Source organism: Oenanthe melanoleuca, chromosome 22 (genome assembly GCF_029582105.1).
Source record: "Oenanthe melanoleuca isolate GR-GAL-2019-014 chromosome 22, OMel1.0, whole genome shotgun sequence".
In the NCBI taxonomy this organism is placed as follows: Eukaryota; Metazoa; Chordata; class Aves; order Passeriformes; family Muscicapidae; genus Oenanthe; species Oenanthe melanoleuca.
In genome coordinates this window covers 3,014,441-3,041,767 of record NC_079355.1, presented here as the reverse complement: position 1 = coordinate 3,041,767, position 27,327 = coordinate 3,014,441, and the positions used below count along the sequence as shown (strand labels likewise).

The 27,327-nt window shown below is 46.3% G+C and overlaps 1 protein-coding gene across 1 annotated transcript; it reads left to right on the top strand.

Annotated features, from left to right (window-relative positions):
• Positions 1–4,192: 4,192 nt before the first annotated feature.
• On the top strand, positions 4,193–21,992 carry CHMP7 (charged multivesicular body protein 7). Its single transcript, XM_056508696.1, has 10 exons — positions 4,193–4,553; positions 5,353–5,527; positions 10,265–10,450; positions 13,205–13,338; positions 13,676–13,724; positions 14,501–14,620; positions 16,050–16,148; positions 17,323–17,383; positions 19,977–20,138; positions 21,644–21,992. Exons 1-10 carry the CDS (start codon positions 4,264–4,266, stop codon positions 21,706–21,708), a joined length of 1,341 nt encoding a protein of 446 aa, XP_056364671.1. The 5' UTR covers positions 4,193–4,263; the 3' UTR covers positions 21,709–21,992.
• Positions 21,993–27,327: the final 5,335 nt, after the last annotated feature.

Sequence of the window (27,327 nt, the reverse complement as noted above, 5' to 3'; positions counted from 1 at the left end):
GTTTTGGGGTTTCTAGTCAGAGATGCTCAAATTTCTGTCCTCACTCCCTTTACCTGATTTGTTTTTGGGGTTTATTGTGGGGTGCTCAGATTTCTGTCCTCACTCCCTTTTACCTGATTTATTTTTGGGGTTTATTGTGGGGTGCTCAAATTTCTGTCCTCACCTCCCTTTACCTGTTTTGTTTATGGGGTTTATTGTGGGGTGCTCAAATTTCTGTCCTCACTCCCTTTACCTGATTTGTTTTTGGGGTTTGTTGTGGGGTGCTCATATTTCTGTCCTCACTCCCTTTTACCTGATTTATTTTTGGGGTTTGTGGTCAGAGATGCTCAAATTTCTGTCCTCACTCCCCTTTTACCTGATTATTTTTGGGGTTTGTGGTGGGGTGCTCAGATTTCTGTCCTCACTCCTTTTACCTGATTTATTTTTGGGGTTTCTAGTCAGAGATGCTCAAATTTCTGTCCTCACCTCCCTTTACCTGCTTTGGTTTTGGGGTTTCTAGTCAGAGATGCTCAAATTTCTGTCCTCACCTCCCTTTATCTGTTTTGTTTTTGGGGTTTGTGGTGGGAGATGCTCAAATTTCTGTCCTCACTCCCTTTACCTGATTTGTTTTTGGGGTTTGTTGTGGGGTGCACAGATTTCTGTCCTCACTCCCTTTACCTGATTTGTTTTTGGGGTTTGTGGTCAGAGATGCTCAGATTTCTGTCCTCACCTCCCTTTACCTGTTTTGTTTTTTGGGGTTTGTGGTGGGAGATGCTCAAATTTCTGTGCTCACTCCCTTTACCTGATTTATTTTTGGGGTTTGTGGTGGGAGATGCTCAAATTTCTGTGCTCACTCCCTTTACCTGATTTATTTTTGGGGTTTGTGGTGTGCTCAGGTGGATTTTTCATCCTTTCCCTTTCTCAAGGCAGCTTCCCACCATGAGGCCACCCCAAACCTTCTCCAGGCTGAACAACCACAACCTTTTATCTTCCCAAATTTGTGTGTGGGATCCCTGCTTCCCTGGGAGGGCAGAACATTTGGAATTATGGGATTTATCTTCCCAAATTTGTGTGTGGGATCCCTGCTTCCCCATGAAGGGCAGAGGGATTAATTTGGCATTATTCACTTATATAAATTATCATTTAGAATTATTTGGAATTATTATTTATTTGGAACTCTGCGTGCTGGATCCTTTCCCAGGAAGGGCTGAAGGGTGGAAAGCAGGGAAGGAATTCCTTGTCCTGCATTCTTCACCTAGCTGAGTATCTTTTTTTTATTTTTTATTTTTTTTTTAATTTTTTTTAATTTTTTTTTTTTCCCCAAAATGTTCCCTCCTCAAACCAGGCTGGAGCAATTCCAGCTCCTCAGGTGGGAACGCTTTCCCAGGCATAAAATGATGTTATTTTGGGGTTAGAACTGGAGGGATTAATGGCTTGGATGGAGCTAAAAATAAACCCTGCCCGTGCTGAGTCATTCCCTGGTTTCCATTGGTTTGAAGGAAGCTCTGGGACCTGCTCTGCCTTCCCTGCAACGTCACCAAATTCCAGGGAATTCGGACCAATTCCATTTAATTCCGATTTCAATCCCCTTTTCTCTTAGAATCAGCCTCCAAATTTGGAAAAAAAAATAAAAATAAAATAAATAAAAAAAATCAGGGATGAAACAAGAGCAGCTCCACCCAGGGCTGGAAAATCCCTTCCCTTGGCACTGCTGTGTGTCCTGGGCTGGAATTCCCAAATTTCCAGAGGAGGCAAACAAGGGGTTGGGACCCTTTTTCCAGGAGCAGCATCGAAAAATGCGCTGGAAAATCCCAAATTTGGGGGGATGCAGGGACAAGTGTGCAAGGGCGTGGGTGGGATTGGAGAGCCTGGGATGGTGGGATGGGGTTAGGACGGGTTTAGGATGGGGTTAGGATGGGATTTGGGATGGGTTAGGATGGGGTTAGGATGGGGTTAGGATGGGGTTAGGATGGGGTTTAGGATGGGGTTTAGGATGGGGTTAGGATGGGGTTAGGATGGGGTTAGGACGGGTTTAGGATGGGGTTAGGATGGGTTTGGGATGAGGTTTAGGATGGGGTTAGGATGGGGTTAGGATGGGGTTAGGATGGGGTTAGGATGGGGTTAGGATGGGGTTAGGATGGGGTTTAGGATGGGGTTAGGATGGGGTTAGGATGGGATTTGGGATGGGTTAGGATGGGGTTAGGATGGGGTTTAGGATGGGGTTAGGACGGGTTTAGGATGGGGTTTAGGATGGGTTTGGGATGGGTTTAGGATGGGGTTAGGATGGGGTTTAGGATGGGGTTAGGATGGGGTTTAGGATGGGGTTAGGATGGGGTTAGGATGGGGTTTAGGATGGGGTTAGGACGGAGTTTAGGATGGGGTTAGGATGGGTTTAGGATGGGGTTTAGGATGGGGTTAGGATGAGGTTAGGATGGGGTTAGGATGGGGTTTAGGATGGAATTTAGGATGGGATTTAGGATGGGGCTTGGGATGGGGTTAGGATGGAGTTTAGGACGGGGTTTAGAATGGGATTTTAGGCTGGGGTTTAGGCTGGGGTTTAGGATGGGATTTGGGATGGAGTTTAAGGATGGAGTTTAGGATAGGGTTTAGGATGGGGTTTAGGATGGGGTTAGGATGGGGTTAGGATGGGGTTAGGATGGGGTTTAGGATGGAGTTTAGGACGGGGTTAGGATGGGATTAGGATGTGGTTTAGGATGGGATTTGGGATGGAGTTTAAGGATGGAGTTAAGGATGAAGTTTAGGATGGAATTTAGGATGGGTTTAGGATGGGGTTAGGATGGGGTTTGGGATGGGTTTAGGATGGGGTTTGGATGGGGTTTAGGATGGGGTTTAGGATGGGGTTTAGGATGGGGTTAGGATGGGGTTAGGATGGGGTTTAGGATGGAGTTTAGGATGTGGTTTAGGATGGGGTTTAAGGATGGAGTTAAGGATGGAGTTTAGGATGGAATTTAGGATGGAGTTTAGGACGGGGTTTAGAATGGGATTTTAGGTTGGGGTTTAGGATGGGCTTTAAGTATGAGGTTAAGGTTGGAGTTTTAGGATGGAGTTTTAGGGTGGGATTTAGGATGGGGTTTGGGATGGGTTTAGGATGGGATTTAAGGATGGGATTTTAGGTTGGGGTTTAAGGATGGGGTTTAAGGATGGGGTTTAGGATGGGTTTAGGATGGGGTTTGGATGGGGTTAGGATGGGATTAAAGGATGGAGTTTAGGATGGGGTTTGGATGGGGTTTAGGATGGGATTTGGGATGGGGTTTACATTGGGGTTTAAGGATGGAGTTTAAGGATAGGATTATGGATGGGATTTAAGGATGGGATTTTAGGTTGGGGTTTAAGGATGGGGTTTAGGATGGGATTTAGGATAGAGTTTAGGATGGGGATTAGGATGGAGTTTAGGATGGGGTTTAAGGATGGGATTTAGGATGGGATTCAGGATGGGGTTTAAGACTTTTTCTCCCACCCAAATCTGGAATTCCAAGATTCCATGACACAGGAACAAGGATGAGAAGCCCCAGAGTGGAACCCACAGAAGGGTCTGACCCCAGCCAAAGGGTCCCAAATATTTATATAAATAAAATATACAATGACTGTAATAATAAATTATAAAAAGGTGTTATAAGTATTATAAGTTATAAGTCTTATAATATTATTATTTTTATCTATGTTATATGAGGGAAATTAATAATATACTTAATAATATACTACGAATATTTTCTATTTATATATTATATATATTATATAATGTATATAATATCTATTTTATATATATATATATATACTCTATTTTCTGTACATATGGGGAATATGCACTATATATAAATTATTTTACACATATATATAAATTATTATATAATATTTATACATTCTCTATTTTCTATACATATGGGAAATACATATTATAATAAACTATTATATATATTATATATATATATTATGTATAATATATATAGTTCCAATAGCCCCAAACTCTGCCCCTTCACCAACCGCCTTGCCATCGCTTATGACCTCACACATATCGCCGCGATGACGTCACGGTGACGTCACCAGGCGGGACGCTGGCGGCGGTTGTGGGCGGGGCCATTGCGCCCGACGGGACCGTACCACAGCGGGGGCTGCGGGGGGGGGGCGGAGCGGCCCATCCCAAGTGACGCGCGGGGGGGGGAATAACGCGGGGGCGGCACCGCGCATGCGCCGTGCGCGGCTCCCCTCAGGCGGGCGGGCGGCCGGGCCGGGCGGAGGCCGCGGCCGAGCCGGGGGCTCGCGTAGATGTGCAGCCCGGGGGAGGCCCCCCCTGGGCCGGCCGCGGCCGGCGACCTGCCCCCGGAGTGGGAGACGGATGACGAACGCATGGCTTTTCTCTTCTCGGCCTTCAAGCAGAGCCGCGAGGTGAACAGCACCGAGTGGGACAGCAAGATGGCTTTCTGGGTCGGGCTGGTGCTGGCCCGCGGGCGGCGGAGCGGCGCCGTGAGGACGTGCCTGAGGGAGCTGCAGAACGGCTTCGAGCGGCGGGGCAGCGTCCCCTTGGGGCTGGGCACCGTCCTGAGGGAGCTGCTGAGGTAAAGGAGCGCGGCCGGGGCGGTGATGGTGGATCCGTGCTGTGCCAGCTGCAGCGGGAATTGTGCCCGGGAGAAGCTGTGGCTGCCCTTGGACAGTTGAATGTGCAAGGACAGGGTGGATGCTGCTGTAGCAACCTGAGACAGCGGGAGTGTCGCTGGGCACGGCATCCTGCACTAAAGGGTTTGGGGTTGAATTCCTTCCAGCCCAAACCTGCGCGTGAATTGCGGTTTGTGGTGCGTGTGGGGAATGGAGGAGGCCGAGCTCACCCGGCTCGCAGGACAGGAATTTTGGTGTTAATTTTGGGGGATGTTCCCTGCAATGTTGTAGCTGCCCAGGGAACTGGGGTGTGTTGAGCTGGTGTTTGCAACCAGAGGTTTTGTGCTGTGAAATTGGAGCCCGGGACTGGTGTCTCAAAGAGACTCAGAATAGCAGGAGCTCTGTTGGTGACCTGAAAATTAAAACCAGTCGATCTGAGAAGCTACAATTTAATATTGAACCAGAGTTATCACGAAATGGCTGATTACCCCTAAAACTGACCCTCCCTGTTCATTTCCTCGTTTGATGCCTCATCAGTTTCGAGTCAGATAACTGGGAGAAACTTGCAAAACGGGAAAAAGAGTGAACAAAATGCACTAAACAAAAGGGATCCAGAGGAAGCAGGGGAGGAATGGAAACCTCTGTGTGCATCCAGCAGTAAATCTCAAATTTGAGGTGGATCAGGTGATAGAAAACACCACTGGGGTGGAGGATGTGCAGGGTATCCAAGGTTCAGTTCTGCATGAATTATCTTTTCCCTAGGCGTGGGAAGCTCCAGAGGGAGTCAGACTTCATGGCCAGTGTAGACAGCAGCTGGATCTCGTGGGGTGTGGGAGTTTTCATCCTGAAGCCCCTCAAGTGGACCCTGTCCAGCGTGCTGGGGGACAGCAAAATCCCCGAGGAAGAGGAGGTTCTGATTTACGTGGAGCTGCTTCAGGTGAGTGTTGTGGAGAGTTTTCCTGAGGTTGTGCATCTCCAGGAGAACCAGGAGTTATTCCATGTGCTGGAGAGGAGGGGTCAGGGCTGAGCAGATCATCATTGGTGCTCTTGCAAATTTGCCTGCAAAGTGATTTGGGGGTGGGAAGTGATTTAGATCTGCTGATGTTCCTTGAAAATAATGGAGCTGGAGCCAGGCTGGGAGAGCTGGGGATGCTCAGCTGGAGAGGAGAAACTCCAGGGAGAGCTCAGAGCCCCTTCCAGTGTTTAAAGGGGCTCCAGGAGAGCTGGAGAGGGATTTGGACAAAGGATGGAGGGACAGGACACAGGGAATGGCTCCCACTGCCAGAGGACAAGGTTAAATGGGATTCTGGGGAAGGGATTCCTGACTGGGAGGGTGGGATGGGATTCCCAGAGGAGCTGTGGCTGCTCCTGGATCCCTGGAACTGCCCAAGGCCGGGGTGGACACCCTGGGACAGTGGGAGGTGACACACTGGATGGGATTTCAGGTCCTTCCATCCCAAACCATTCCATGGTTCTGAAAATGACTCCAAGAGAAAGGAGGGATCAAATTCCTTGCTTGTCCAGGAAGGCAAGAACTGTGCTGGGATGGGAGCCAGCAAATCCCATCTGGAGCTGATTGCAGTGTGGGACATGAGGGATGGAACAGCCACAGCCTGGAAATGCACTGTCCCAACAGCCCAGCTTTATTCAAACTGCATTTCCATGGGATTGGGGCATTATTCAAACTGCATTTCCATGGGATTGGGGCATTATTCAGCTGCTTTTCCATGGGATTGGGGCATTATTCAAACTGCATTTCCATGGGATTGGGGCATTATTCAGCTGCTTTTCCATGGCATTGGGGCATTATTCAGAAGCTTTCCCATGGGATTGGGGCATTTTTCAGCTGCATTTCCATGGGATTGGGGCATTATTCAAACTGCTTTTCCATGGGATTGGGGCATTTTTAAGCTGCATTTCCATGGGATTGGGGCATTTTTCAGCTGCATTTCCATGGGATTGGGGCATTATTCAAACTGCATTTCCATGGGATTGGGGCATTTTTCAGCTGCTTTTCCATGGGATTGGGGCATTATTCAAACTGCATTTCCATGGGATTGGGGAACTATTCAAACTGCTTTTCCATGGGATTGGGGCATTATTCAAACTGCATTTCCATGGGATTGGGGCATTATTCAGCTGCATTTCCATGGGATTGGGGCATTATTCAGCTGCTTTTCCATGGGATTGGGGCATTATTCAGACTGCTTTTCCATGGGATTGGGGCATTATTCAGCTGCATTTCCATGGGATTGGGGCATTTTTCAGCTGCTTTTCCATGGGATTGGGGCATTATTCAGCAGCATTCCCATGGGATTGGGGCATTATTCAAACTGCATTTCCATGGGATTGGGACATTTTTAAGCTGCATTTCCATGGGATTGGGGCATTATTCAAACTACATTTCCATGGGATTGGGGCATTATTCAAACTGCATTTCCATGGGATTGGGGCATTTTTCAGCTGCTTTTCCATGGGATTGGGGCATTATTCAGCAGCATTCCCATGGGATTTGGGCATTTTTCAGCTGCATTTCCATGGCATTGGGGCATTATTCAGCTGCATTTCCATGGGATTGGGGCATTATTCAGCTGCTTTTCCATGGGATTGGGGCATTATTCAAACTGCATTTCCATGGGATTGGGGCATTTTTAAGCTGCATTTCCATGGGATTGGGGCATTATTCAAACTACATTTCCATGGGATTGGGGCATTATTCAAACTGCATTTCCATGGGATTGGGGCATTATTCAAACTGCATTTCCATGGGATTGGGGAATTTTTCAGCAGCATTTCCATGGGATTGGGGCATTATTCAAACTGCTTTCCCATGGGATTGGGGCATTATTCAGCTGCATTTCCATGGGATTGGGGCATTTTTCAGCTGCATTTCCATGGGATTGGGGCATTATTCAAACTGCATTTCCATGGGATTGGGGCCTTATTCAAACTGCATTTCCATGGGATTGGGGCATTATTCAACTGCATTTCCATGGGATTGGGGCATTTTTCAGCTGCATTTCCATGGGATTGGGGCATTATTCAAACTGCTTTCCCATGGGATTGGGGCATTATTCAGCTGCATTTCCATGGGATTGGGGCATTTTTCAGCTGCATTTCCATGGGATTGGGGAGCTATTCAAACTGCATTTCCATGGGATTGGGGCATTTTTCAGCTGCATTTCCATGGGATTGGGGCATTATTCAGACTGCTTTTCCATGGGATTGGGGCATTATTCAGCAGCATTCCCATGGGATTGGGGCATTATTCAGCTGCTTTTCCATGGGATTGGGGCATTATTCAGCTGCATTTCCATGGGATTGGGGCCTTATTCAAACTGCATTTCCATGGGATTGGGGCATTATTCAAACTGCACTTCCATGGGATTGGGGCATTATTCAAACTGCTTTTCCATGGGATTGGGGCATTATTCAAACTGCTTTTCCATGGGATTGGGGAACTATTCAAACTGCATTTCCATGGGATTGGGGCATTATTCAGCAGCATTTCCATGGGATTGGGGCATTATTCAAACTGCATTTCCATGGGATTGGGGCATTATTCAGCAGCATTTCCATGGGATTGGGGCATTTTTCAGCTGCTTTTCCATGGGATTGGGGAACTATTCAAACTGCTTTTCCATGGGACTGGGGCATTTTTCAGCTGCATTTCCATGGGATTGGGGCATTATTTAGCTGCTTTTCCATGGGATTGGGGCATTATTCAGCTGCTTTCCCATGGGATTGGTATCTTGGGATCCTGTCCCAGCCCCTTTTCTCTCTCTCTTCCTCTCTGAGTCTGCAGAATGAGCCCTGAGTTTTGCTGTGCCTGTCTGGGTTACAGAAATGCAGGAAATCTTTAATTTTGATTTGGCTCAGACCTGGGGAGGGATTTCCAGCAAGTGCAGGAGAAGCCAATTGATCTCCTGTGTGGTTCCTGTGCTGTTCCACAGCATTTCAGGGAATGTCAAGAGCAGAATTTTGGTTTTTGTGGGTGACTATTTTGGGAGTGGTTCCCTAGAACAGAGACTAGACCAGAAGAGAATAAAATGATTTATGAAAGGCCTTCAATAGCTACACCTTGGGCAGCCAAATCCTCTGGATTTTCAGATAATGATGAGTTTGGTTCATTAAATCAGGGGTTAATTAATTGTCCATTTATCCCCATAACTCACTTTTATTTACACTTTTCATGGCCTGAGGCTCTAGGGTGTCCTTGAGTTTCAGGCCTGGAGGGATTGTTTTTTGTGTTTTTTAGAGGGATTATTTTTTGTGGTTTCTAGAATTATTTTTTGTGTGTTTTTAGAAGAATTATTTTGTGGGTTTTTTTTAGAGTGATTATTTTTTGTGTATTTTTTAGAGTGATTATTTTTTGTGTGGTTTTTTTAGAGGGATTGTTTTTTGTGTTTTTTAGGATTATTTTTTGTGTGTTTTTAGAGTGATTATTTAGTGTGTTTTTTAGGATTATTTAGTGTGTTTTTAGAGTGATTATTTTTTGTGTGTTTTTTAGAGTGATCATTTTTTGTGTGTGTTTTAGAGTGATTATTTTTTTGTGTGTGTTTTAGAGTGATTATTTTCTGTGTGTTTTTTAGAAGAATTATTTTTTGTGTGTTTTTTAGAGTGATTTTTTTTTTTTGTGTTTTTTAGGATTATTTTTTGTGTGTTTTTAGAGTGATTATTTTATGTGTGTTTTTAGGATTATTTAATGTGTTTTTTCGGATTATTTTGTGTTTTATAGGATTATTTTGTGTTTTTTAGGATTATTTTGTGGTTTTTTAGGATTATTTTGTGGGTTTTAGGATTATTTAGTGTGTTTTTTAGGATTATTTTGTGTTTTTTAGAGTGATTATTTGTGTGTTTTTAGAGTGATTATTTAGTGTGCTTTTAGGATTATTTAGTGTGTTTTTTCGGATTATTTAGTGTTTTTTAGGATTATTTAGTGTGTTTTTAGAGTAATTATTTAGTGTGTTTTTTCAGATTATTTTGTGTTTTTTAGAGTGATTATTTGTGTGTTTTTAGAGTGATTATTTAGTGTGCTTTTAGGATTATTTAGTGTGCTTTTAGGATTATTTAGTGTGTTTTTAGAGTGATTATTTGTGTGTTTTTAGAGGGATTATTTAGTGTGCTTTTAGGATTATTTAGTGTGTTTTTTAGGATTATTTAGTGTGTTTTTTCGGATTATTTAGTGTTTTTTAGGATTATTTAATGTGTTTTTTAGGATTATTTAGTGTTTTTTAGGATTATTTAGTGTGTTTTTTAGGATTATTTAGTGTGTTTTTTAGGATTATTTAGTCTGTTTTTAGAGTGATTATTTTTTGTGTTTTTTCAGATTATTTTGTGTTTTTCAGGATTATTTAGTGTGTTTTTTCGGATTATTTAGTGTTTTTTAGGATTATTTAATGTGTTTTTTCGGATTATTTAGTGTTTTTCAGGATTATTTAGTGTGTTTTTTAGGATTATTTTGTGTGTTTTTTCGGATTATTTAGTGTTTTTTAGGATTATTTTGTGTGTTTTTTCGGATTATTTAGTGTTTTTTAGTATTATTTAGTGTGCTTTTATAGCGACCCCTTTCCACGACCAAACCCACAACCACAGCTCCATACAAATTTCAGAATCACACTCACACAATTCAGAATTAAACCACCACAAGAGACAAACCCTGGCTGTGTTGCAGGAGAAAGCAGAGGAAGTTTATCGCCTGTACCAGAGCTCTGCCCTCTCCTCCCACCCCGTGGTGGCCCTGCCTGAGCTCTGCTCCCTCTGTGCTGGGCTCTGCCCTGATGAAAGAACCTTCTACTTATTGCTGCTGCAGCTGCAGAAGGAGAAGAGAGTCACCATCCTGGAGCAGAATGGAGAGAAGGTACAGGGTGCAGGTGACTGATTTTGGGTGGTATCATCCCTGTCTGGCCCCATCTGGTGCAAAGGAGTGGGTTTAAATTGACCTGGAAAGGTAAATTCCACCTTATTTGCTTGTAGGTGATGAGAAATCCTCATTCTGAATTCTTTATATATTTACAATAATTCTGATTGAATTCAGAATTCAGGCAGGTTGACTTTATCCCTCTGGAATCAGCGTGGAATTCCACATTTTTTAAAAAGTTTTTCCTGTTTGTCACTTCCTTCAGAGGTGCTGGCACCCAGCTCTGAGATTCCACTTTCCCTGTAGTGTTCTGAAATCTGAGCCTGACATTCCCACCCACTTCAGAATCCAGGCACAGCTTTAAATCTTCCAGATTGAAATCTTTAAATCTTCCAGGTTTCAATCTTTAAATCTTCCAGGTTTCAATCTTTAAATCTCCCAGGTTTCAATCTTTAAATTTTCCATTAAGGCTTTTTGTCTCCACACTGCTGCTCAGGATATCCTGCCTGGTTTAACATTAAATCCTTTGGTGGTGCCTGGGACATCCTCATGACTCCAAGGCCTAAACTGGCAGTGCAAAACCTTCTTTTCCCTCCTTTCCTTCCTTCTTTTCCCTCCTTTCCTTCCTTCTTTTCCCTCCTTTCCTTCCTTCTTTTCCCTCCTTTCCTTCCTTCTTTTCCCTCCTTCTTCTTTTCCCTCCTTCTTCTTTTCCCTCCTTCTTCTTTTCCCTCCTTCTTCTTTTCCCTCCTTCTTCCCTTCTCTTTTTCCCTCCTCCTTTTTTCCCTCCTCCTTTTTTCCCTCCTCCTTTCTTCCCTTCTCCTTTTTTTTCCTTCTCCTTTTTCCCTTCTCCTTTTTTTTCCTTCTCCTTTTTTTTTCCCTTCTCCTTTTTTTTCCCTTCTCCTTTTTTCCCTTCTCCTTTTTTTTTCCCTTCTCCTTTTTTTTTCCCTTCTCCTTTTTTTTTCCCTTCTCCTTTTTTTTTCCCTTCTCCTTTTTTTTTCCCTTCTCCTTTTTTTTTCCCTTCTCCTTTTTTTTTCCCTTCTCCTTTTTTTTTCCCTTCTCCTTTTTTTTTCCCTTCTCCTTTTTTTTCCCTCCTCCTCCTTTTTTCCCTCCTCCTTTTTTCCCTCCCCCTTTTTTTTTCCCTTCTCCTTTTTTTTTTCCCTTCTCCTTTTTTTTTTCCCTTCTCCTTTTTTTTTTCCCTTCTCCTTTTTTTTTCCCTTCTCCTTTTTTTTTCCCTTCTCCTTTTTTTTTCCCTTCTCCTTTTTTTTTCCCTTCTCCTTTTTTTTTCCCTTCTCCTTTTATTTTCCCTTCTCCTTTTTTTTCCCCTTCTCCTTTTTTTTCCCCTTCTCCTTTTTTTTTCCTTCTCCTTTTTTTCCTTCTCCTTTTTTTTTCACCTTCTCCTTTTTTTTTCCCTTCTCCTTTTTTTTTCCCTTCTCCTTTTTTTTTCCCTTCTCCTTTTTTTTTCCCTTCTCCTTTTTTTTTCCCTTCTTTTTTTTTCCCTTCTCCTTTTTTTTTCCCCTTCTCCTTTTTTTTTCCCTCCTCCTTTTTTCCCTCCTCCTTTTTTTTTTCCCTTCTCCTTTTTTCCCGTCTCCTTTTTTTTCCCCTTCTCCTTTTTTTTCCTTTCTCCTTTTTTTTCCCTTCTCCTTTTTTTTTTCCCTTCTCCTTTTTTTTTCCCTTCTCCTTTTTTTTTTCCCTTCTCCTTTTTTTTCCCTTCTCCTTTTTTTTTTCCCTTCTCCTTTTTTTTTCCCTTCTCCTTTTTTTTCCCTTCTCCTTTTTTTTTTTTTTCCCTTCTCCTTTTTTTTTCCCTTCTCCTTTTTTTTTTTTTCCCTTCTCCTTTTTTTTTTCCCTTCTCCTTTTTTTTTCCCTTCTCCTTTTTTTTTCCCTTCTCCTTTTTTTTCCCTTCTCCTTTTTTTTTCCCTTCTCCTTTTTTTTTTCCCTTCTCCTTTTTTTTCCCTTCTCCTTTTTTTTCCCTTCTCCTTTTTTCCCTTCTCCTTTTTTTTCCCTTCTCCTTTTTTTTTTCCCTTCTCCTTTTTTTTTCCCCTTCTCCTTTTTTTTTTTCCCTTCTCCTTTTTTTTTCCCTTCTCCTTTTTTTTTCCCTTCTCCTTTTTTTTTCCCTTCTCCTTTTTTTTCCCTTCTCCTTTTTTTTCCCCTTCTCCTTTTTTTTCCCCTTCTCCTTTTTTTTCCCCTTCTCCTTTTTTTTCCCCTTCTCCTTTTTTTTCCCCTTCTCCTTTTTTTTCCCCTTCTCCTTTTTTTTCCCCTTCTCCTTTTTTTCCTTCTCCTTTTTTTTCCCTTCTCCTTTTTTTCCTTCTCCTTTTTTCCCTTCTCCTTTTTTTTTCCCTTCTCCTTTTTCCCCTTCTCCTTTTTCCCCTTCTCCTTTTTCCCCTTCTCCTTTTTCTTTCCCTTCTCCTTTTTCTTTCCCTTCTCCTTTTTCCCCTTCTCCTTTTTCCCCTTCTCCTTTTTCCCCTTCTCCTTTTTCCCCTTCTCCTTTTTTCCCCTTCTCCTTTTTTTTCCCTTCTCCTTTTTTTTCCCTTCTCCTTTTTTTTTCCCTCTCCTTTTCCCCCCTTTCCCTCCCTCCCCCCATTTTTTTCCTTCTCCTTTTTTTTCCCCTTCTCCTTTTTTTTTCCCTTCTCCTTTTTTTTTCCCTTCTCCTTTTTTTTTTCCCTTCTCCTTTTCCCCCCTTTCCCTCCCTCCCCCCAGTGGAAGCATTCCCCACTCAGGTTTTTGGGGAGTGGCTCAGGCTGTGCTCTCTGGTTTCAGATTGTGAAGTTTGCCAGGGGTCTCCATGCCAAGGTGTCCCCGATGAACGATGTGGACATTGGAGTTTATCAGCTGATGCAGAGTGAGCAGCTGCTCTCACAGAAGGTGGAGTCCCTTTCCCAGGAAGCAGAGAAGTAATTTGGGGAAGGGTGGTGGGAACAAACATCTGTGGGATGTTAGAATTTTGGGACACAATGAGAAGTTGCTTTCTGGTGTTGTTCTTTCCTGTTCATAAACAAAACAGTCACAGCCTTGTGCTGGGGCAGCTTTCCCAGCCTTTGTTCCCTGCTCCCTGTGAAAACAAGGTGCAGGGAATGGCTCTGAGGAATCTTTGCAAAAATTTGGAATTCATTCAAGGACTTGTGGTTTGAGGGTGGTTGTATCCAAAATGTCCCCTCAGAGAGAGGGAGAGGGTGGTTGTGGTTTGTACAAGAAGGGAGAAATTTCCTTTTTCCTTTTTCCATCTTCCAGGTGTAAAGAGGATGCCAGGAGTGCTTGCAGAGCTGGGAAGAAGCAGCTGGTGAGTGAAACTCTCAGATAAATGTCCTGGAGCTGCTGCAGAACTGCAGGGTTAAATGTGGGGCTTCATCCCAGGGGTGTTGGAGTGAAAACTCTCCTTAAAGTGAAGGATTAATCTTTCCAGAGCGAGGTGCTGAAGGGAAATGGAAATAAACTCTAAAACCCACTTGTTCTGTGTGTACCTCAGGGATTCCTAAACAGCATTTTACATGATAAATAAATTGTTGCATCATTTGGATAGAATAAACAGCGTTTTAAATGCTAAATGAATTGTTGCATCATTTGGATACAATAAACATAATTTTAAATAATAAATAAATTGTTGCATCATTTGGATAGAATAAACAGCATTTTAAATGCTAAATGAATTGTTGCATCATTTGGATAGAATAAACAGCATTTTAAATGATAAATGAATTGCTGCATCACTTGCATGCAATAAACAGCATTTTAATTGATAAATAAACTGTTGCATCATTTGGATAGAATAAACAGCATTTTAAATGATAAATGAATTGTTGCATCATTTGGATAGAATAAACAGCATTTTAAAGAGCCAGTCTGGAGTTCTGCATCCCTCATTTTGGCTCTTACACTTCCCCAACACTTCTTAGATTTTTCCCAACATTTTACTGTTTGCAAAAAGCCAATAATAGGGTATGATATCCCACAGTCTGTGCTTGTACCCTGAGCTGTGTGTGTGTCTGTGTGTCTGTCTCTGTGTCTGTGTGTGTCTGTGTGTGTGTGTCTGTCTCTGTGTCTGTGTGTCCCGGGCAGGCCCTGAGGTGCCTCAAGTCCAAGCGCAGGACGGAGCGGCGGATCGAGGAGCTGCACTCCAAGCTGGACGCGGTGCAGGGAATCCTGGACCGGATCTACGCCTCCCAGACCGACCAGATGGTACCGGGGCTCCTTCTGCCTCCTTCCCTGGGCTCCTCCCTGGGCTCCTCCTGCCGCCTTCCCTGAGCTCCTGCCACCTTCCCTGGGCTCCTCCTGCCTCCTTCCCTGGGCTCCTCCTGCCTCCTTCCCTGGGCTCCTCCTGCCTCCTTCCCTGGGCTCCTCCTGGGCTCCTCCTCCATGAGATCCTTCCCTGGGCTCCTGCCTCCTTCCCTGAGCTCCTCCCTGGGCTCCTCCCTGGGCTCCTCCTCCTTCCCTGGGCTCCTCCCTCCATGAGATCCTTCCCTGGGCTCCTCCTGCCTCCTTCCATGGACTCCTCCTCCTTCCTTCCCCGGGCTCCTCCCTCCATGAGATCCTTCCCTGGGCGGCTCCACCCTCCTTCCCTGGGCTCCTCCCTGAGCTCCTCCCTCCTTCCCTCAGCTCCTCCTTCCCTCCTTCTCTGAGCTCCTCCCTCTGTTCCTGAGCTCCTCCCTGATCTCCTCCCTCCATCCCTCAGCTCCTCCCTCCATCCCTCACCTACTCCCTCCCTCCCTCCCTGAGCTCTTCCCTGAGCTCCTCCTCCTTCCCTGAGCTCCTCCCTCCATCCCTCAGCTCCTCCTTCTCTCCTTCTCTGAGCTCCTCCCTCTATTCCTAAGCTCCTCTTCCTTCCCTGAGCTCCTCCTCCTTCCCTCAGCTCCTCCCTCCCTCCCTGAGCTGCTCCTCCCTGCCTTCCTTCAGCTGCTCCTCCCTCTCCCCCTGAGCTCCTCCCTCCATCCCTCAGCTTCTCCCTCCTTCCCTCAGCTCCTCCCTCTCTCCCTGATCTCCTCCTCCTGCCCCTCTCTTCCCTCATCCCTTCACCTCAGGTGTGGGATTTTCCCTGGGAATTTCCTCCATTTCCTGCTCTTTTTCCAAGGCTCCTGCTTGGGAAGCAGCTCTGGAGAGGAGCTCCCACTGTTTTCACCAGCACTGTGCATCTTTGTCTTTTATTTTTAATTTCTAGGTCATTTCTAGGTTCATTCCCTACAATCCTGGAGTTCTTGTGCATTGTACATCTTCATCTCTTTTATTTTTAATTTCAAGGTATTTCAGGCTGGACTTCACCACATCTCCATCTCTTTTATTTTTAATTTCCAGTGCCTACCAGCCTGGAGTTCTTGTGCACTGTGCATCTTTATCTTTTATTTTGAATTTCCAGGTATTTTATGCATAGAAGCCTGGAGTTCTTGTGCATTGTACATCTTCATCTCTTATTTTTAATTTCAAGATATTTCAGGCTGGACTTCACCAGCACTGTGCATCTTTCTCATTTATTTTTAATTTCCAGGTATTTAATACCTACCAGCCTGAATTCTTGAGCATTGTACATATTTCTCTTTTCTTTTGAATTTCCAGATATTTTATGCTTAGAACCCTGGAATTCTTGTTCTTTATCTCTTTTATTTTGGATTTCCAGGTGTTCAATGCCTACCAGGCTGGAGTGGGAGCTCTGAAGCTTTCCATGAAGGATGTGACAGTGGAGAGGGCAGAGAACCTGGTGGATCAGATCCAAGAGGTACTGGAGCAGCCAGGGGGGGTTGGATATTCCCAGATATTCATTAATTATTCATCCTTTGGTTGCTTTTAATTATTTAGGTTTTTTTTCCTTCATGGCACCAAAGCAAACTGACTTAATTGTGAGCTAAAACAGCAAAAAGAAGATTTTTTTGTGTCTTCATGTTTTGCTGTTCTGTATTTTAATTTATTTTAAATTTGTGCATTTTGTGGGGTTTTAAGACCAGCAGGACTGGGGAAGCACCCAGCTTTCCTAGAAAGTCTTCAAGTTTATTAAAAATACAATGGTAAAAATACAAATCAGACCTTTGGAAGCTGGAATGTAACTGGGTACATGAAACAGCCTGACATTTCATTTTATTTCATTTTCAATATATTTCAATATATTTTATTTCATTTTATTCTGTTTTTATTCTGTTTTTATTCTATTTTATTGTAATTCTATGTCTTTTTATTTTATTTTAATTTTTTTGTATTTTTATTTTATTTTAATTATTTGTATTTTTATTTTATTTTAATTCTATGTATTTTTATTTTATTTTATTTTTTAAAAAAATTATTTTATTTTATTTTATTTTATTTTATTTTATTTTATTTTATTTTATTTTATTTTATTTTATTTTATTTTATTTTATTTTATTTTATTTTATTTTATTTTATTTTATTTTATTTTATTTTATTTTATTTTATTGTTTGTGTTTTCCCCATAGGTTGCACTTGATCTCCAAGGTCTTTTCCAACCTATTTAATTCTGTAATCTGCATTTCAGTGAGGGACAGGAGTTAATTCTGCAGGAATTGAAGTGAGCAGAGCAGCCAAGGATTAATTTTTTAGCACCATCAGCTCAAACTGAGACTTCAGCTTGAGGGCCTGAGACATTTTGGTCTTCATCCTCCTGATAGTGCAATTTCAACTCTTTATTTCTGTGAAAAAAAACTCAAATCAGGGAGAGATTTTTTTTACTCCCACTTTGAAATTCAAATGTGCCACACTTGAAATGAAAATAATAATATTTTATGTGAAAATTATGGTGGAAATGTCTTTTGCACTAATTCCTGCTGCCTTTAGATCAAATTCTGATTTATTTTTTGTTATTTCTCCTTTTGAAGAAGCAGCTGCAGTAGGGCACAAAATTAATTTCTCATCTTTATCTGCTTGTGTTTGTTTTACCTCAGCTTTGTGACACTCAAGATGAAGTGGCCCAGACTCTGGCTGGAGTGGGGATCAATGGGCTGGGTATGTCCTGGGCTTTTATCCTTTGCTCCTCCTTTCCCTCATTCATCCCTTCCTTGATTCATCCCTTCCCTGCTCCCTCCTTTCCCTGATTCATCCCTTTCCCTGTTCCATCCTTTCCATGTTCCCTCCTTTCCCTGCTCCCTCCTTTCCCTGATTCATCCCTTTCCCTGATTCATCCCTTTCCCTGCTCCCTCCTTTCCCTGTTCCATCCCTTTCCCTGTTCCATCCCTTTCCCTGTTCCATCCCTTTCCCTGTTCCATCCCTTTCCCTGTTCCATCCTTTCCCTGCTCCATCCCTTTCCCTGTTCCATCCCTTTCCCTGTTCCATCCTTTCCCTGTTCCATCCTTTCCCTGTTCCATCCCTTTCCCTGTTCCATCCTTTCCCTGTTCCATCCTCTCCCTGCTCCATCCTTTCCCTGCTCCATCCTTTCCCTGTTCCATCCTTTCCCTGTTCCATCGTTTCCATGTTCCATCCTTTCCCTGTTCCATCCTTTCCCTGTTCCATCCCTTTCCCTGCTCCATCCCTTTCCCTGTTCCATCCTTTCCCTGTTCCATCCTTTCCCTGTTCCATCCTTTCCCTGTTCCATCCTTTCCCTGTTCCATCCTTTCCCTGTTCCATCCCTTTCCCTGCTCCCTCCTTTCCCTGTTCCATCCTTTCCCTGTTCCCTCCTTTCCCTGTTCCATCCTTTCCCTGCTCCATCCCTTTCCCTGTTCCATCCCTTTCCCTGTTCCATCCCTTTCCCTGTTCCATCCTTTCCCTGTTCCATCCCTTTCCCTGTTCCATCCCTTTCCCTGTTCCATCCTTTCCCTGTTCCATCCTTTCCCTGTTCTATCCCTTTCCCTGTTCCATCCCTTTCCCTGTTCTATCCCTTTCCCTGTTCCATCCTTTCCCTGTTCCATCCCTTTCCCTGTTCCATCCTTTCCCTGCTCCATCCTTTCCCTGTTCCATCCTTTCCCTGCTCCATCCTTTCCCTGTTCCATCCTTTCCCTGCTCCATCCTTTCCCTGTTCCATCCCTTTCCCTGCTCCCTCCTTTCCCTGATTCATCCTTTCCCTGTTCCATCCCTTTCCCTGCTCCATCCCTTTCCCTGTTCCATCCCTTTCCCTGCTCCATCCCTTTCCCTGTTCCATCCCTTTCCCTGCTCCCTCCTTTCCCTGTTCCATCCCTTTCCCTGTTCCATCCCTTTCCCTGTTCCCTCCTTTCCCTGTTCCATCCTTTCCCTGCTCCCTCCTTTCCCTGCTCCATCCTTTCCCTGCTCCATCCTTTCCCTGCTCCATCCTTTCCCTGCTCCATCCTTTCCCTGTTCCATCCTTTCCCTGCTCCATCCTTTCCCTGTTCCATCCTTTCCCTGCTCCATCCTTTCCCTGTTCCATCCCTTTCCCTGTTCCATCCCTTTCCCTGATTCATCCCTTTCCCTGTTCCATCCCTTTCCCTGCTCCATCCCTTTCCCTGTTCCCTCCTTTCCCTGTTCCCTCCTTTCCCTGCTCCATCCCTTTCCCTGCTCCATCCCTTTCCCTGTTCCATCCCTTTCCCTGTTCCATCCTTTCCCTGCTCCATCCCTTTCCCTGCTCCCTCCTTTCACTTTTCTCTCCTTTTCCTGCTCCATTCCTTCCTTTCTCCCTCTTTTCCCTGCTCCCTCCTTTCCATGTTCCATCCCTTCCTTTCTCTCTCCCTCCTTTCCTCTCCTCCTTTTCCCTGCTCCCTCCTTTCCCTTTTCCCTCCTTTCTTCTTCCCCCTTTTCCTGCTCCCCTCTTTTCCTGCTCCCTCCTTTCCCTGCTTCCTCTTTTCCATGTTCCATCCCTTCCTTTCTCCCTCCTTTCCCTGTTCCCTCCTTTCCCTGTTCCATCCTTTCCCTGTTCCCTCCTTTCCCTGCTCCATCCCTTTCCCTTCTCCATCTCTTCCCTGCTCCATCCCTTCCCTTCTCCCTCCCTTCCCTGCTCCCTCTTTTCCTTCTCCCCCCTTCCCTGCTCCCTCTTTTCCTTCTCCATCCCTTCCTTTCTCCCTCTTTTCCTTCTCCATCCCTTCCTTTCTCCCTCTTTTCCTTCTCCCTCCTTTCCCTGCTCCCTCTTTTCCTTCTCCCTCCTTTCCCTGCTCCCTGTTTTCCTTCTCCCTCCTCTCCCTGTTCCCTCCCCACATCCAGCAGCTTCCTGGGGGAACAAACTTCCCAAGGTTCCATTCCTTGGCTGGAAAGGGGAGCAGGGAGTTCTCCCCTCTCAGTTTATTCATCTCCAAATCTCATGGTCCCCGTTTGGGGCTGGATTTCAGTTCAAAGCTGTGTAATGCTGATTGAAATCTATTTTTAGGGTGGCTGCTGCTTTGTTTTTGTGAAGTGATGAGCTTTTTCCTCTGGTCTGGCTGTTGCTGCAGCTTGTTTGCCTCTGCTGAAAGGTGCCAGAGCTTCTTGGCCTCAGTGCCAAGATATAAAATTCTCCTCCCTGAGATCAGGACTGAATTTTCAGTCCTTTAAAAGAAGTACAGGAAATTCCTTGTGAGTAACAATGGATGGGAGGAATAACAGCTCTGCTTTGGATCTCAGTGCTGTGAGGATGCCACTGAGTTCTCCTTGGGGCTGAAATGTTTTCTTTAATCAGCAGAGATGGACTCTGAGGAGCTGGAGGAGGAGCTGGACAGTCTCCTGCAGGACTCCAGCAAGGATTCCCTGGATCTGCCTCCTGTTCCCCAGAAGGTGCTGAGTGCCCCCATGTCAGATGCTGAGCTGGAGGCTGAGCTGGAGCAGCTCTCTGTGTCTGCTGGAGGTGGGAATGGCAGCAGGGCCTGGGGGGGGCTGCTCTGGCAGCACAGGGCTCAGCACAGCTGAAACCAGTCCTGGCAGAGCTGGGAATTGTGTCTGGATCTGGTTCAGAGAGCTAAACCAAATCCTGGCAGAGCTGGGAATTGTGTCTGGATCTGGTTCAGAGAGCTAAACCAAATCCTGGGAGAGCTGGGAATTGTGTCTGGATCTGGTTCAGAGAGCTAAACCAAATCCTGGAGAGCTGGGAATTGTGTCTGGATCCTGGTTCAGAGAGCTAAACCAAATCCTGGAGAGCTGGGAATTGTGTCTGGATCCTGGTTCAGAGAGCTAAACCAAATCCTGGAGAGCTGGGAATTGTGCCTGGATCCTGGTTCAGAGAGCTAAACCCAGTCCTGGCAGAGCTGGGAATTGTGCCTGGATCCTGGTTCAGAGAGCTAAACCAAATCCTGGAGAGCTGGGAATTGTGTCTGGTTCAGAGTTAAACCAAATCCTGGGAGAGCTGGGAATTGTGTCTGGATCCTGGTTCAGAGAGCTAAACCAAATCCTGGGAGAGCTGGGAATTGTGTCTGGTTCAGAGTTAAACCAAATCCTGGCAGAGCTGGGAATTGTGTCTGGATCCTGGTTCAGAGAGCTAAACCAAATCCTGGAGAGCTGGGAATTGTGCCTGGATCCTGGTTCAGCAGAACTAAACCAAATCCTGGAGAGCTGGGAATTGTGTCTGGTTCAGAGAGCTAAACCCAGTCCTGGCAGAGCTGGGAATTCTGCCTGGATCCTGGTTCAGGGAGCTAAACCAAATCCTGGCAGAGCTGGGAATTGTGCCTGGACCCTTTCCCAGGGATGGAGGGAGAGCTGCAGGCTCTGTGAGGGAGCTGCTGCTTGGACTAATTGCTTTTTAAGTTTAATGAAATTGTACAAAGCCAGGCAGTGTTGGAAGGGATAAAACAGGATTTGTCCAGCACTCAGCATCTTCCCTGGAATCCTCTTTATGTGGGACAGGCCTGCTTAAACTGGGCTTTATTTGCTGATAAGGAAATTGAAAATAAGAATGATAAATAAACCATCTTTTATTATTTATTAATGATCTTTTTGGGTCCCTTCCAACTCAGGATATCCTGTCATTTAGTGAATGACCAGAGTTTATGGGTTTGAGCTGAGCTTTCCCTACACATGTCCTGCACAGTTACAATTTTCCTTTTGGGAATCTGCTGATGAACAATTCCACAGGATTGGCTGTGTAGTTTTCCTTCTATTTGGGCAGATTATAACCACAATTTCCAGAGAATTCCCAATCAAACATGGAACATGTGGCTCCAGGGGAATGGAGCTGAGCAGGGAAGCAGTTTGGAATTTTATTGGGGGGTTGTGGATGTGTTGAAGCACTCTGGAATTTTACTGGGGGGTTGTGGATGTGTTGAGGCACTCTGGAATTTTATTGGGGGGTTGGAACTCTGGAATTGTGTTGTGGATGTGTTTGATGAGTTCTGATCTCTGTTGCAATTCTCTTCACAGATCTGGCACAAAAGACTCCCTCTGCTTCTTCTGAACCCAAAACAGCTCTGGGACTGAATCTCTGAAGAGCCAACAGAATTCCTGTTGCTGCAGTTTGGGAAGCTGTCTCAATGTTCCTTAACTCATGACCAGAACTTCCAAGGAGAGGGGGACACCCCCTGTCCTTCTGGATCTGTCTGCTCAGCAGCAGGAGCTCCTGCCATGACAATCCACTCTGGACCTGGCCCCAGCTGGTTTTTGTCATCTCTGTGCCAACATCTGCACTGGTCACATCTGACTCGTGGCCCCAAGTCACTGCCACATCCTGGGAGCACAACTCCAGGGAAGATAAAACTCTTCTGTGTCCATAGCAGTGCTCAGTTTTGGGTTTGGTTTTGGTTTCTCTTCCTTTGCTGTGGCTGGTGTTGAGAATCTGAGCAGCAGCAGCGTTGCAGTGGCTCAGCATTTGGCTGTTTGTGTGGTTGTTTTGAACACTTTGGCACATCAGTTACACCTGGTGGTTGTGTGTCCCTCCCTCTGCATCCTGCACTCACAGCCAGGCACTGGAACTGCTCAGCTTTAGCAGATTTTGCAGCAGTGGCAAGCACAAGACAAAAGAATCCCTCTGTCTGTAATGACATTAAAGCCTTAAAAGGGAGACCTGCAAAAGATTCCCCCAGAGGAGTTCCAGGCTGTTGTGGCCAGGGCTGGGTGCTGAAATTGGAGCTGGTGGCTGTTTTTGTGTCCTCCCTGCCAGCCAGACTCCTTGGGAGCTGCAGGATGGTGGCTCTGAGCTGCCACAGAGGCTTTGGGCTGGAGGAGAAGGGAACAGCTTTGCCTTCAGCCTGGCACTGCCATCCCACAGGATTGTGTGTTCCCAAAAAAGCCCAAACCCAGCCCCTCTGGATGTTTTTGATGCACAAAGCCCCAAGCACCACACCAGAGCCAAACCCTCATCCTTTGCAGGTCACTTTTTACCCCTGGTGTGCCCAAATCCCTGAGAAATGGAACTTCCAGGAGGGGGATGTGCCCTTCCCTGGGATTGCTGAGTGTGGCAGGGCAGTGCCTGGCTGCCTGGGCATGGATCAGCAGCCCTGTGCCCAAATCCCTGACTGGGAGTGTGTTCCTGTACTGGGAGTGTGTCCCAGCACCACTGGGAATGTATTCCTGCAGCACTGGGAATGTGTTCCTGTACTGGGAATATATTCCTGCACTGGGAATGTGTTTCAGTACCACTGGGAATATATTCCAGCACTGGGATTGTATTCCTGTACTGGGAATGTATTCCTGCACTGGGAATGTGTTTCAGTACCACTGGGAATGTATTCCTGCAGCACTGGGAGTGTATTCCTATACTGGGAATGTGTCCCAGAACCACTGGGAATGTTTTCCAGCACTGGGATTGTATTCCTGCACCACTGGGAATGTATTCCTGTACTGGGATTGTATTCCTGCACCACTGGGAATGTGTTCCTGTACTGGGATTGTATTCCTGCACCACTGGGAATGTATTCCTGTACTGGGATTGTATTCCTGCACCACTGGGAATGTATTCCTGCACTGGGAATGTATTCCTGTACTGGGAATGTGTTCCTGCACCACTGGGAATGTATTCCTGCACTAGAAATGTATTCCAGCACTGGGATGTATCCCTGCACTGGGAATTTGTTCCAGCACTGGGATGTATCCCAGCACTCCCCCCCTGCCTCTCCACCCTCCATCCCTCAGTGGCAGTTTGGGATGATGGCACTGGGGGCTGGAATCACCTCCTGGTGATCGTTTCTTGTCCTCTCAGCCCCAGCCCAGGGCCAGGGGGTGTCCCAGGGGTGTCCCTGGGGGTGTCCCCAGTACCAGGGGGTGTCCCTGGCTGTGTCCCCTGTCCCAGGGGGTGTCCCTGGGGGTGTCCCAAGTCCCAGGGGTGTCCCTGGCTGTGTCCCCAGCACCAGGGGGTGTCCCTGGCTGTGTCCCCAGTCCCAGGGGGTGTCCCTGGCTGTGTCCCCAGGGGCTGTGTCCCTGTCCCAGGGGTGTCCCTGGCTGTGTCCCCAGGGCTGTGTCCCCTCTGTCACCACCCAGCAGTGCAGGCTCCTGCCAGGGGAGGGGGAGGCTGCAGCTCCCAGTTCCCCATGGAATGCTGTCCATTGGAGCTCTGTGTCCTTTCCTCTGGAAGTAAATGGGAGAAAATCCTGGGTGTTTCCTGCCTGTGTGTGACACGAGGGGAGGGGAGGGGAGGGACCCCCAGGGACAGTCCTGGGCTGCTTTATCCAAACCCAAACCCAGCAGCTGCTCCACCAGACTTTATTTAACCTGGGTTTGAAAATCCCATTATTAAATATTACCACATTTAATAATCTGTCTGTATTTCCTGAACAGCCTCTGCTGCTTTTTGGGTGGCACCACCTTCATTCCTGGTCTCATTTTGGACACAATTCCTGCTTTTCCTTATCTTCCCCTTCCTTTTTTTATCACTGCATCTCAAACTTGCACTTTCACAGTCACAGCCTAAACCACTTTGCCCATGCAGAAAAGGAAACCAGTTCTAAGGACCCCCTTGGTTTTGTAGCAGACAATTCCTGAAGCTGATTTTGGGACAGTTTTTCACCCAGCTTTGTGTTCTATTTGTAATTTAGCACCTCAGACTGAGATTTTCCCTCTGCCTGAAGAAAATTGATATAAATTGAGTGGCCTGGTGTATAAAAAACCAAATTTCCTCTAAAACAGCAATGCCTGAACCTGGAATTCCCAGGCTGTTGATGCTGAGGTTTGATCTGATCCCTGGAGTTCTCCCATGGATTTTTTACAGGGCTCAGGTCTCACCTTCAACCCGGATTTTTGTTTTTCAAGTCTGACTCTCCTTCCTTTCTCACCTGATCTCAGAAATTCCCTGGAAATCCAAAGGGATTCCTGCAGGAATAAACACTCCCTGTAATCCTGGGATGCATCAGCTGTGCTGGAAGTGACATTCAGGAGTTAAACCCAGCAGCTGCAGCTTTATTTGGAGTGGCTGGTAATTTTCTGCCTTTGATGCAGAGTGGGGGATGCAATCAGGGTGCCTGAAATGGAGAATTTTCAGGATATTTTGGTGAGACAGCAGGGAAAGGAAATCAAGGGCAGCCTCTTGCTGGGTGAGGAAATTAAATATAAAAACTTTGAGCTGAATTGCCACCAAACTGGAATCTTTTCATGCTGGAGAGCTGTTTAAAATAGTGCTTAACTTGAGAAAAGGAACATTATTATAAAATCATGCAGCTTCCTCAGGGGAGGAGATTTGATGTCTCACAGGAGGAGCTGCTGGGTCTGGTTTGCCTGTGACAGCAGAACCCGAATTTCTGCATCAGGTGTGATCCAAAATGCCAGCAATCCCAAATTCCCGAGGGCAGCAATCCCCAATTCCCGGGGCAGCAATCCCAAATTCCTGAGAGCAGCAATCCCAAATTCCCGGGGCAGCAATCCCCAATTCCCGAGGGCAAATCCCAAATTCCCAAGGGCAAATCCCAAATTCCTGGAGCAGCAATCCCAAATTCCCGAGGGCAGCAATCCCCAATTCCCGAGGGCAGCAATCCCAAATTCCCAAGGGCAAATCCCAAATTCCAGGGGGCAAATCCCAAATTCCCGGGGCAGCAATCCCCAATTCCCAAGGGTAGCAATCCCCAATTCCCGGGGGCAAATCCCAAATTCCCGGGGGCAGCAATCCCCAATTCCCGAAGGCAGCAATCCCCAATTCCTGGAGCAGCAATCCCAAATTCCCGAGGGCAGGAATCCCCAATTCCCGGGGCAGCAATTCCCAATTCCCGAGGGCAAATCCCCAATTCCCTGGGCAGCAATTCCCAATTCCCAAGTGCAGCAACTCCCAATTCCCAAGGGCAAATCCCCAATTCCCGAGGGCAGCAATCCGAAATTCCTAAGGGCAAATCCCCAATTCCCAAGGGCAGCAATCTCCAATTCCCGAGGGCAGCAATTCCCAATTCCCGAGGGCAGCAATTCCCAATTCCCGGGGCAGCAATCCCAAATTCCCGGGGCAGCAATCCCAAAATCCCGGGGACAAATCCCCAATTCCCGGGGCAGCAATCCCAAATTCCTGAGAGCAAATCCCCAATTCCCGGGGCAGCAATCCCCAATTCCCGGGGCAGCAATCCCAAATTCCCGAGGGCAAATTCCCAATTCCCGAGGGCAAATCCCCAATTCCTTGGGCAGCAATCCCCAATTCCCGAGGGCAGCAATTCCCAATTCCCAAGTGCAGCAACTCCCAATTCCCAAGGGCAAATCCCCAATTCCCGGGGGCAGCAATCCGAAATTCCTAAGGGCAAATCCCCAATTCCCAAGGGCAGCAATTCCCAATTCCCAGGGCAGCAATTCCCAATTCCCGGGGGCAGCAATCCCCAATTCCCGAGGGCAGCAATCCCCAATTCCCGGGGCAGCAATCCCCAATTCCCGAGGGCAGCAATTCCCAATTCCCGGGGCAGCAATCCCCAATTCCCGAGGGCAAATCCCCAATTCCCGGGGCAGGAATCCCAAATTCCTGGAGCAGCAATCCCAAATTCACAAGGGCAGGAATCCCCAATTCCCGGGGCAGCAATCCCAAATTCCCGAAGGCAAATCCCAAATTCCCGAGGGCAGCAATCCCAAATTCCCAAGGGCAAATCCCAAATTCCAGGGGGCAAATCCCAAATTCCCGGGGCAGCAATCCCCAATTCCCAAGGGTAGCAATCCCCAATTCCCGGGGCAGCAATTCCCAATTCCCGGGGCAGCAATCCCCAATTCCCAAGGGCAGCAATTCCCAATTCCCGGGGCAGCAATCCCAGATTCCCGGGGCAGCAATCCCAAATTCCTGGAGCAGCAATCCCAAATTCCCGGGGGGCAGCAATCCCCAATTCCCGAGGGCAAATCCCCAATTCCCGGGGCAGCAATCGCTGCTCCCTGCGCCGCCCGCTGGTGCCACCTCCCCTCGCTCCCTGGAACAGCCCCGGCTCTGTTAAACCGTGTCTCAGGCTTAATTAAGCGCTGAGTTTAATTAAACCGAGCTGCCGCCAGCCAGCAACGCCGCGACACGGGGACAGCGAGGGGACAACCGTGTCCCCAAGTGCCACATCCACACCCGACGGGAAAAGCCTCTTGGCTTTCGGGATGTTTCCAGTCATTCCTGAGTGGAAGCTGATGTGCAATGAGCTGGGAATTGGTGATGAACTTGAAAGAGAACAGACTTGACACCACTTCACTGGAAGCAAAATCTATTTATTAGAGATTAAAAAACTTGTCCGGGCGATGTTCAGCATCCTCACTGGTTCTGCAGGCTGAAAAAAAGATCTGCGGCTGCTTTGTGTGAGACTTTCAGAAATAAAAAAAAAAAACCTTCCAGGTTTGTACAGGATTTTTGGATGAGGTTTTTTTCCTATTTTTTTTTCTGGAGAAGAAATTTTGAAGTGGACAGTGAACGCCGGGTTTGCAGCGGCTCAGGGCAGGGAGGAGCGATTGGTTTCGGGGTCATCTCTCGGTGCCTGGGCAGTGAAATCGGGAATCTTATGCAGAAATCACTTTAAATTTCCGTGCTCGTTTGCACTGAGGGCTCGCAGACTGGAATGAGCATTTCCTGCGGGCGGGAGGAGCCGGGACAGAGCGGGAGGAGTCGGGATAGAGCGGGAGGAGTCGGGATAGAGAAGGAGGAGTCGGGATAGAGTGGGATGAGCCGGGACAGAGCGGGAGGAGTCGGG